A 12,143-nucleotide genomic window follows, 5' to 3' on the forward strand; every position below is an offset into this window, starting at 1 on the left:
GGATTAATACCAGACAGTACACAATGAAAGTAAAATTACGTATAGGGAAGTATGTCTGGGTGAAAAATAAAGGGAACTGATCTGTAGGTCTGTCCCCGTTAATGGGTCATGTGAAGTACAACCCGTCTTAGTTTCTTCTGGATTATGTGGCAGGTGAATGAAAGCACAAAGCCATTTTTAGCCTTGCGAAGTTCAGCACTTTGAAGATACTTCCTCTTTCTGATCAAATGGATTTTGTTTTGTGTGTGTTGAAAAAAAACAGGAAAACTGAGCAGAGTTACTATAACAGAAATTACTGAAAATAAAATAATCTTCACATCAGATATTACAGGAGCAACAGCGCTGAACTAAATGATCAGCAACATGAACACAAAGTGAATCGGAGTATTATACTAGGTGATGGGTTGAAATTTCTGCCAGCTGAATTTCTGCACTTCGTCACCTAGCAGATAATGGGGAAAATATATTCAGTCCTTATTAGCTTAGTATAAGGTGGTCCCTCGCTTATGAATCAGAAGGTCATTGGTTCAAGGCAACTGCAGGATCTGAGCGCACAGGGCTGGATTTTACAGGACGGCGTGTTCCCCACACACTCATCCCAGGTGAGAGGGCCCAAGAGTGAGAGCGAGAGAGAGAAAGCTCAGTCAGTATCAGGAGGTTGCCAGGTAGATCACTACAAGTGATCGGCCATGGCAGATTAAAGGTACAACCACCCAAATACTGCCTGAACTGTTTTTTCATTGAAAGTTCAGTTTACAAGACAGTATTCAGTTATCAATTAAGCCATTTAGGACATAGCATTTAAAAAATGAAGGAGTTAACATAGAACATAGAATTTACAGTGCAGAAGGAGGCCACTCGGCCCATCGAGTCTGCACCGGCTCTTTGAAAGAGCACCCTACCAAAGGTCCACACCTCCACCCTATCCCCATAACCCAGTAACCCCACCCAACACTAAGGGCAATTTTGGACACCAAGGGCAATTTATCATGGCCAATCCACCTAACCTGCACATCTTTGGACTGTGGGAGGAAACCGGAGCACCCGGAGGAAACCCACGCACACACGGGGAGGATGTGCAGATTCCGCACAGACAGTGACCCAAGCTGGAATCGAACCAGGGACCCTGGAGCTGTGAAGCAATTGTGCTATCCACAATGCTACCGTGCTGCCCAAAGGAGTTAATGGAGGAATCTTTAGAACTATGTAAAGGGTTTGGTTAGAGTGCAGAGATAAATTACTAGAATGGTAGCTGGTGGGTCAGACTTTAATTATGTGGAAAAACTTTATTAATAAGTGGCCTTTGACCTGTGTGTGTAGATTTTGCTAAATTGAAAGTTTAGAAGTAGAGGGCAAAATAAGCTCAAAGACCTTTCTTTATTTTGAAGAACTGTTTTAATTGTTAGTTGAAAAGCTGTTTTTCCTTGGATGTTAACGGGGAAAATACTGTGTTAATAATAAAGTTTGTTATAATATAAAAGATCTCCAAGTTGCCAGTGGAATCACTCCTAGAGCAAATTGTCCTTTCCTCACGGTTTACAAATTGAAAAATTGTTGGTGTCGCGTCCGGTTTCCAAATGCAAATTGAGGTCTGTTCCGGGTACTGGAACATCACTGGCAAGAGTGTTTGTAACCAGAGGACACAAATATTAGGTAATTGTCAAAAGAAACCCAGAGGAGATGACGGAAGGCTGGTTGAAGCAGATTCGGTGGTAATTTTCAAAAGGAAATTGGATTGAAGGGCAAGAGTTTGCAGCAATAGGAAAAAAAGCAGGGGAATGTGGATAGTTTGTTCAAAGAGCAGGCACACACAATGGGTCAAAATGACGTTGCCCGTGCTACATGATTCACTGTCAAATCACAGAAGTGGCAATTGTGGCTACAGGAAAACACAGATACATGTTCTCAGCAACAATTCATTCATTGGTTCTTTCCATGTTTGCAATTCTCTATTGGATCGCAGCAGCATCCCTCCCGGCACCACATGTTTCATCATTCTTGTTAGTGTGTTATTTATTGCTGAGAATATACAAACTGTTAGAAGACATCTTATTGCTTACCTGTTCCTTTAGCTCGGACAGTTGGCCAGATAGGTTTGTAACCAACTTCATTGTAGATTCCAGCTTCTCCTGTAGGTTTCTCAACTCATTTTGCTCTCCTTCAGCATCACTGCTGACCAGTGACATGGCCCGCATGCGTGGAAACCAGTCCAGGTTCCGTTCCTAAAACAGAAGGATAAATTAAAAAGTTTATCAATCTCAGTATGATGGTTTTCAAATGAATGGGTGGGTTGGGGAAGAGCAAGGCTCTGTAGCACGGTTTTCACATTTTCAGGCATCTGGACCCTGCAAAGGGTAATCCATAATAAAACATTTTTTTCCCTCCCAAACCAGTCACCTCAACCAATTAGAAGCGTATAGGCTATGGACCAAGTGTGGTAAATGGGATTAGTATAGAACAGAAGCTGATGGTCGGCACAGACATGGGGGGGGGGGGGGGGGGGGGGGGGGGGGGGGGGGGCAAAGGACCTGTTTTTGTGCTATATATATGACTCCATGACTCTATCACAAGGCTTTCAGCTCCAAGTTACAGACCATCCTGACCTGAGCATGTAATGCCATTCCTTAATTGCCACTGGGTCAAAATTCTGGAATGCCCCAAGCTGCACTGTGGAAGTAACTTGACCAAATGGAACTGCGGCGGTTAAAGGCAGCAGCAGCTCATCACCTCCTTCTTGAGGACCACTGGGCATGAGCAAGAATTGCTAGCTTTGCCCACACCCTGAAAACAAACTCCTCTTTTCAAAGCAAATAGTTTTAGTCTTTATACAAAATTGCACAAAAGGCACAGATGACATAATTTGGAATTTGAAAAGGAAGAAAGAACGTACAGTACGTTCAATTAGTAACCAAACTAGATATTCAGCGATCTACAACTGCCTCGCTTTTCCCAAAAAACACAACCTGGAAAAGCCAGCAACTTGGAACAACTTCGAACCTCTTGCGCTATCACTCTCTACATCAAAAAAAACACATAGGGCACACTTCACAAGATGAAGTAGAGATTCCAATTCTGCAGAACAGATTTCTCCTGAATCTTCAACTTTTTAAGTTCCTGAGGGAGCTAGATTGAAAATACCATTCTTTCAAATTGTGTAGGGAAATGGTAATTCAAACTTGAGCAAGCAATGCACACAATGTAGTACAACTCAAAAGAAAAATTATTTCATGACTCACTGACTCTTTCAGCCACTTCAATCGACAAGTTCTTACATATTGCAAATCCATACAGAAGAGAAGAGGGCGAGGGAGAGAGAAAGAAAGAGAGATGAGGGGGAGAGAAAGGAGAGGAGAGAAAGATAAAGAATGGATGAATGAATTTGGATTAAGTAATTTCCATTTGAATACAGTTCATAGCAGGTTACAGCTAGATAGTCATCTTAGAAGTTCCCATATGATATGGGGGCAGCACGGTAGCCTTGTGGATAGCACAATTGCTTCACAGCTCCAGGGTCCCAGGTTCGATTCCAGCTTGGGTCACTGTCTGTGCGGAGTCTGCACATCCTCCCCGTGTGTGCGTGGGTTTCCTCCGGGTGCTCCGGTTTCCTCCCACAGTCCAAAGATGTGCAGGTTAGGTGGATTGGCCATGATAAATTGCCCTTAGTGTCCAAAATTGCCCTTACTGTTGGGTGGGGTTACTGGGTTATGGGGATAGGGTGGCAGTGTTGGCCTTGGGTGGGGTGCTCTTTCCAAGAGCCGGTGCAGACTCGATGGGCCGAGTGGCCTCCTTCTGCACAGTAAATTCTATGATTCTATGATATGCCTCACAAAGGCAAATGGGAGAGTTATTTGTATCAACAAAGACATCAGGTTTTAACTACGTTCTCATAATATGGTTCCACTTCCTCAGAAACAGATAGGGAGAGGATTCTCTACAAGTTTAATAATTAAAGATTTTATCATTTTGCTGCCCTTAATAAGAAATTAGAGTGGTCGTGTGACCCTGTGGGTGGTGTCACTGCCTCAATCGGAGCCAGGAAGGGGAATTAGTTCTCACCAGGATGGGCATGTCTGCGGGTTACCAAACATGACAGAAGACAGTGAGAACCCTGCCTAAGGAGTTGGAAGAGACTCGTGGCGCAGCGTCAATTTGAAAACTAGAGGAGGAGTGGGAAGAGTCGTCATCGGCTGGAAAGCTGCCAATGGAACATTGTTGAGCTTCATTAAGGACGACTTACGGCAGCAGTGTAAAGAAATGCAGAGTGACTGGTCAAAGGCAATTGAGGGGGCAATGGCACCTCTTCACGGGACTTTGGAACGGGTGGAGAAGAGCCTGGAGGTGCATAGGGCGATGATCCTGGAGGTGGAGAAGGTGGTGTCTGACCAGTGACTGGATTGTGATGCTTAGAATGGAGATAGCGATTCTGGGGACATGTGCAAGACACTGTGAGCAAAGGTAGAGGACTAGGAAAACAGGTCCAAGTGGCAAAATCTGAGGATCCTAGGCCTACCGGAGGGAGTGGAGGGAACGAATGCAACGGGCTATGTCGTGGGAATGCAGGCCAGCTTGGTGGACAAGGTGGTACTGGACAAGACCTGGGAGATGGATCGGGCCCATAGGTCGTTGAGGCAGAGGCCAAGAGCGGGGTGGGCCGCCATGGGCGGTGATTGTGCGTATGCACAAGTTCCAGGACAAGGAAAAGATTCCGACGTGAGCCAGGGCGCAGCGGGATTGCGATTGGGAAGGATTTATCAAGACATTGGTGCGGAGCTGGCCAGGAGATGGGCGGGGTTCAACAAGGCCAAGGCGGTGTTGTATCGGTGTCAGATTCAGTTTGGGGTGCTGTACCTGGCCAGACTTTGGGTCACTTTTGAGGGTCAGGAATATTACTTTGGGACACTGGTGGAGACAAATGATTATTAAGGAACGTAAGCTGAGGGTGTGTTGAAGGGGGAACGTGGGTGGATGTTCTGTCTCTGCTGAATTTTGTTATCTGTTTCTGTTTGCCGAATGGGATAGGTTGTTATGGGGGTTGTTGCACCCACATTTCTGTCTTTTGTATTTTTGTATTGAAGTTAAATTGCTGCTTTTTTCAGAGGGGGCCCTTCGGTGTTGGGGGTATAGTGTTTAATTGTATAGTACTCTGTTGATTACGCTTTGTGCAGTGCATAGGGGTTGTTATGGATGTGAGGTGAGGTGCTCTATATGGGGGTCATTTTGGGGTGATGCTTCTCCTGTTGCCTTTGGTGCGGGGAGGAGGTCTGAAGAGAAGCATCGGGGGGGGGGGGGTGGGGGGGTGGGGGGGGGGAGAATCTGGTTGATGGGCTTTTGGGTTATGGGCCTTCAGGAAATGCTAATGAAGGGAAGTGAAATGGTTGGGGTGGCCGCCGTGGCAGTTATGGAGGGTGGGTTTGGTCATGGACAGGGTGAGGGCCATCTTGGGTGGCCCTGATTCATACTGGATTTGGGGGGGCAGAGCCAAGGGTGAGGATAGTGAACTTTGGGCAGGAAGGGAGACAGTAGCCACTGGTGAGAATCATGACATGGAATGTTCGTGGGCTAAACGGGCCAGAATCAGATGTAATTGTTTTACAATTGAATAAAGGTAACCACAAAGACATGTGGGAAGAGCTGGTCAGAGTTGATTGGAAGGGAAGCCTAGCAGGGAAGACAGTTGAACAGCAATGTCAAGAGTTCTGAGAGTTATTCGAGAGGCACAACAGAAATTCATCCCAAGGAGGAGGAAACTTGGTAAGGGGAGGATAAGGCAACCAAGGCAAGGACAGCATAAAAGAAAAAGAAAAAGCATACAATGTGGCGAGAATTTGTGGGAAGCCAGAGGATTGGGAAGCCTTGAAAAGCGAGCAGAGGTCACCTAAAAAAGCAATATGGGGTGAGATGATGAAATATGAGTGTAAGCTAGCTAGTATTATAAAGGAAGATCGCAAGAGTTTTTTTCAATATATAAAAAAGCAAGAGAAGCAAAAATGGACTTTGGACCCCTAGAAAATTAGGCTGGAGAAGTAGTAATAGGGAACAAAGAACTGGCAGAGGAATTGAATAGATACTTAATAATAATCTTTATTATTACCACAAGTAGGCTTACATTAACACTCCAATGAAGTTATTGTGAAAATCCCCTAGTCACCACATTCCGGCGCCTGTTTGGGTACACTGAGGGAGAATTCAGAATATCCAATTCACCTAACAAGCATGTCTTTCGGGACTTGTGAAAGGAAACCGGAGCACCCCGAAACCCACCAGACACGGGGGAAATGTGCATTTGCCATCAACTGTGCCTTAACACCCATTTAAGACAGAGATCCCAAAGAAAAATATTATTTTCTCAGAGGATAGTGCGCCTTTGGCATTCCCTTCCTCAAAAGGCAGTGGAATCAGAGTCTTTGAATATCTTCAAGGCAGAGGTAGGTGGATTCTCGATAAACAAAGGGGTGAAAGGTTACCGTGAATAGGTGGGAGGTTATCGTCAGATCAGCCATGATCTTATTGAATGGCGGAGCAAGCTCGAAGGATCTACTCCTATTTCATATGTTCAGAATTTGATGGCCCTTCCCTAAAAGATGAGCTGAGGGTCTCTCGCTGGCCTGTGAGACCTCCATTAAATACTGCCAGGTGTGTACATATCTGTGTTCACAACCTGAGGGGCGGTCCCATGCCAGATAATTTCTGTCAACTGGTGCCTGGGACTGCGAACCTTCCAACACAATGGCAGTGAGTTGTTTATCAATTACTGAGACAGGTTCATGTTGTACTTATTGTACTGTTTTGTGCTTTAAAAAAATAATATTATGCAAATATATTTTGTTTTACATAGGACGCAGGAGCAGACCTTCCAGCCTGATCTGCTATTCAATAAGATCATGGTTGATCTGATTGTGGTCTAACCTCCAGTTTCCACTTGCCTCCCCATTGTCAATGCCATCCCGTTCTATTGCTTCAATGGAGTAAACAGGAAAGCATTTTGTGTTTGTGTTGTGTAGATAACAGTGAGTGGGTTCAAGAAACTGCGGAACAAATTCTGACCAGCAGTGAGTGAGTATCAACTCCATGCTTATGTACTGTACACTGGAGCACAACATAGATTCTGACAGCTAAGCTTCAGTAAGCAAGTGCAATTGCAGTGACCATCACAAGGGTGAAATCTGCTTTGGGCAGTAGGACAAAACAAATAAAAATGAAATCCATCCGATCTTTTCTATTAACTGCAATGGACAAGAAAACCACATGCAGTGTGAAATCTGCTTTGATGCATTATCGGTACTCCCCAAGACAAATTTCACCCTCTTTATGTCCTCTATAGCTTAATTAAAGAATATCCCATGTTTGTGTGGCTTTCACCCCCACAACCCAAAGATGTGCAGGTTAGGTGGCTTGGCCATGCTAAATTGCCCCTTAATTGGGGAAAAAATAAATGGGTACTCTAAATTTAAAAAAAAATTAAAGAATATAGAGAGTGGAAGGTAGAAGGAGAAAATCAGAAGCCAGGGGAAGAACTAAAAGTAGGTGGTGTAACAGTAGTTGATGCAACGGAGGAGATTACTGGTGAGAGATGGACAACAGATAAATGGTTTGGTGAGTGGACTATATCTGAGATTGTCACAATTCCCAGGCTACCAGGCACACAGGACTGTCCAAAACACTTGTATACCAAGTCTCATCAGTCATCTAGAGTGATATTTGACACTGTCAAGAGTGTGAATAAAGGCTACATTTCTAGAAAGGGTACAACCTCTAGAAAGAGTACAATTGATGCTATATTGAGCTCAAAAACCACATGGAGAAATGTGAAAATAAGCAGGAAGCCCAGCTTTGGCTCACGTTCATAGATGATGCCAAAGTTTTCAACACTGATGCTCTATGGAAGACACTTGTACACTTTGATCAACGCAAACATTTTGTGAGGCTGATACAACAGCCGTACAGAAATGCTTCACGAATCATCTGATTGGTGATAGGCAAAACATATGAATTCCACTTTGAGGAGGGAGTCGGGCAGAGGTGTCTTCTGTCACCCCTGCTGTTGTTGAATGCTTTGGGAGAGGAGACGATGAGGATGATGCAGGAAGAGTTACCAGAGAGATGTGGCTGCATCATTGGAGGCTGTAACAAATGGAATCTCAAGTGTGCAGACGGAACAACACTCAAAGCCAGAAACTATAGCAGGCCTAGTCAAAAGACAGATTCTTTTGGACTGAACATTAGCAAGGAAAAGACCATAATTATAGCTCTAAATTGCAGTGAAAAAGTCAGGATACAAAGTTCAGGCAGCACGGTGGTGGAGTGGTTAGCACTGCTGCCTCACGGTGCTGAGGACCCGGTTCGAATCCGGCCCCTGGTCACCGTCTGTGTGGAGTTTGCACATTCTCCCTATATCTGCGTGGGTTTCCTCCGGGTGCTCCGGTTTCCTCCCACAGTCCAAAGATGTGCGGGTTAGGTGGATTGGCTGTGCTAATTTGTCCCTTAGTGTCCAAAGGTTAGGTGGGGTAATGGGTTGCGGGATAGGATGGGGGAAGTGGGCCTAGGGTGGTCATTCAGAGGGTCAGTGTAGACTTGATGGGCTGAATGGCCTCCTTCTGCAGTGTAGGGATTCTATGATAATCTATGATATTCTCCCCGTGTTTGCCTGGGTCTCACCCCAACAACCCAAAAAGATGTGCAGGCTAGGTGGATTGGCCACGCTAAATTCCCCTTAATTAAAAAAAAATAATAATTGGGTACTCTAAATTTTTTTTAAAAGCACCAAGTTACAGAGACAACAAATAAATTCAAATACCTTGGCTCGATGATAAACATAAAGAATGAAATCCAGATTAGATTAGCTTTGACAGAGGATTGGCCAGTTATTTAAGAAAGGCCCAAAAGCATCAGCATGAAGCTCAAAAATGTCCAGTAGTCACTCTTGTGGAGTGTTGCACTCCATGGATGTGAGAGGTGGACGAAACAGAGATAGTGGCGGAGGATGCTGAGAACCAGCTGAATGGATAGAAAGACAAATAAGTGGGTTAGATCAGGAGCAGGAGCTCAGGAATCAGAAGGCTTGCTCAGTACAGTTAGAGGGGGGAACGACAGCCAGGTATGAACACTAGAAACAAAGACCAGACAGCCTCGTCCTGGCAACAATTGAAGGAGAAATTGAGGGTAAAGAGAGAACAGGAAGAAGAAAAATTGGATGGGAGGATAACATTGAGATGTGGATTGAGGGAGGCTTGAGGAAAACCCGAGAAGAAGCAAGACAAAGGCTATAGTGAGAAGGAATGAATGATATTCCTCAATAAAAATCTGAGTCAAAATTTCTGTGACCAGGCTGAAAACTACAACCAACATAGTTGCGTCTCACCATTATGAAATAGGCAGAGTATAACTGGAGAGCAATAGCCCACTCACACCCACCTTCCAAAAATGCAAACACCATAAATAAGATAACAAGCTGAAACAACCCACAGCTCTGGGACATTCAGGGTTAGATGCTTGGCAAAGCATTTTGATCGTAATTGAAAACGTGCAAACTAAAATCAAAACTGATTCCCATGCAAAAAACACATATTTCGCTGCTCCCAATATTACCATACAAAACAAATGCTTTAGTAAACCATTCAAGCACAGGGTCACCACTGACCTCTCCTACTCACAACGCCCCATTATGCAGAACCATTTCATGTGTCAAAAGGAAGCTATGCAAATAGTTTCTCGTACAATACAATCGATTGTTCAACAGCATTGTTAAATAATCCGAGGGCAGAAGGGCCAAGAAAGAAAAGAAGTTCATACCACAAAATGTGACTCAAAACCAGTGTTTGTCATGCAATGGATTTAGGTGGCAACGGTTATGATCAAAATCATTTAATTCAATCAATACAGGTTGTCTCACATAATTATGCAAAATGATTGATTTAGTTATGCTCTCCGACTTGGCAATGTGGAATAGTCTCGGCACCCAATCTCCATCAGTCTCCAGCTACACCACTACTAGCAGCTGGAGAAGTATTAGCAAACTACCTATTTTTAAATGAACAAACGTTGCGGGCAATTTTCTGTCCCCTGTTGAAAGTTAAGGAGTTGAGTTTGTGCATGGTTGGGGTGCTGATGCACATATTCAACTCCTTAACTTTCAACAGAGGACATGAAAATGCCCACAACTTTTGTTCGTTTAAAAATAAGTAGTTTGCTAATCCAGCATTCAGCACCGATACAAGAATAGAACAAGAAAGCTCACATTGCAATCTTCATATTGCTGTGGACAGAGTGTAGCAGCAGCGAGACTCAGTGAGCTCTATTGGAAATGATCAGGATTTTCAATCAACTATGAAAAATGAAAACTGTCCTTCCCATGATTAAGGGAGTGAGTAGCTACACTGTACAAACCAGGGTGGCTTCAAAGGCTCAGAATGAGAAGATCTTGCAAAACGAAATAAAAACAGAAAATGCTGGAGACACCCAGCAGATCAGGCAGCATCTGTGGAAAGCGAAAGCTAGTTAACGTTTCAGGTCATTGCAATTGGAGATGTTTGAGAGGTTGGAAAAGCTGCAGAATTGAGTTTAATGACTTAGGGCTTTAAAAATTTTTTTTAAAAAATATATATTAATTAAAGTGTTGCTGCTGCTGCTGACCGACCTTCCTCGAACGCTCCGCGAGGTAGTCTAGGGACGGTTGCCACCGCCTGTAGAACCCCTGCGCAGACCCTCTCAAGGCAAATTCAATCCTCTCCAGCTTTATGAACCCAGCCATGTCGTTTATCCAGGCCTCCAGGCTAGGGGGCTTCGCCTCCTTCCACAATAGCAAGATCCTTCGCCGGGCTACTAGGGACGCAAAGGCCAGAATTCCGGCCTCTTTCGCCTCCTGCACTCCCGGCTCATCCACTACTCCGAATATTGCTAGCCCCCAGCTTGGCTTGACCCGGACTTTCACCACCTGAGATATTGCTCCCGCCACTCCTCTCCAGAACCCCTCCAGTGCCGGGCATGACCAAAGCATGTGGACATGGTTCGCCGGACTCCCTGAACACCTTCCACATCTGTCCTCTACCCCAAAAAACCTACTCAGCCTCGCCCCCGTCAAGTGCGCTCTATGAACCACCATAAATTGTATCAGGCTGAGCCTGGCACATGAGGAGGAGGAATTAACCCTACCCAGGGCATCAGCCCACAAACCTTCCTCGATCTCCTCCCCCAGCTCCTCCTCCCATTTACCCTTCAACTCTTCTGCTAGGGCTTCCCCCTCTTCTTTCATCTCTTCGTGTATTGCCGAAACCTTGCCCTCCCCGACCCATACACCCGAGATCACGCTGTCTTGAATTTCTTGTGCCGGGAGCAACGGGAATTCCCTGACCTGTCGCCTCACAAAAGCCCTCACCTGCAGATATCTAAATGCATTTCTCGGGGGTAACTCAAACTTCTCCTCCAGTGCCCCTAGGCTCACAAATGCCCCGTCAATGAACAGGTCCCCCATTCTTCTAATTCCCGCCCGATGCCAGCCCTGGAACCCCCCGTCCATCTTCCCCGGAACAAACCAGTGGTTGCCCCTGATTGGGGACCACACCGAGGCTCCCACTGCACCCCTGTGCCGTCTCCACTGGCCCCAGATCCTTAACGTTGCCGCCACCACCGGGCTCGTGGTATACTTTGATAGCGAGAACGGCAGCAGTGCCGTCACCAACGCCCCCAAGCTCGTTTCTTTACAGGACGCCATCTCCATCCTCTTCCATGCCGCCCCCTCTCCCTCCATAACCCACTTGCGGATCATCGCCACATTTGCTGCCGAGTAGTAGCTCCCTAGGTTTGGCAGCGCCAGCCCTCCTCGGTCCCTACTGCGTTCCAGGAACCCTCTCCTTACCCTCGGGGTCTTATTCGCCCACACAAACCCCATAATGCTCCTACCTACTCTCTTGAAAAAGCCCTTGGTGATCACGATGGGAAGGCACTGAAACACAAACAAAAACTTCGGAAGGACCACCATTTTGACCGACTGCACTCTACCCACCAACGAGAGCGGCAACATGTCCCATCTTTTGAAGTCCACCTCCATTTGGTCCACCAACCTCATCAGATTCAATTTGTGTAGGGCCCCCCCAACTCCTGGCTATCTGGATCCCCAGATACCGAACACTCCCCACCGCCCTCCTCAG

General features: G+C 45.6%; 1 protein-coding gene across 5 annotated transcripts in view; it reads right to left on the minus strand.

Moving 5' to 3' along the window:
• itpr1b (inositol 1,4,5-trisphosphate receptor, type 1b) overlaps positions 1–12,143 on the minus strand; it is a 731,378-nt gene that overhangs the window by 46,156 nt on the left and 673,079 nt on the right. For all 5 annotated transcript variants that reach the window (XM_072472138.1, XM_072472140.1, XM_072472139.1 and 2 more), the window contains one exon: positions 2,061–2,222. In XM_072472138.1, the coding sequence (XP_072328239.1) occupies positions 2,061–2,222 (162 nt within the window). The remainder of the gene's footprint in view (positions 1–2,060; positions 2,223–12,143) is intronic.

Source organism: Scyliorhinus torazame, chromosome 13 (genome assembly GCF_047496885.1).
Source record: "Scyliorhinus torazame isolate Kashiwa2021f chromosome 13, sScyTor2.1, whole genome shotgun sequence".
Lineage (NCBI taxonomy): Eukaryota > Metazoa > Chordata > Chondrichthyes > Carcharhiniformes > Scyliorhinidae > Scyliorhinus > Scyliorhinus torazame.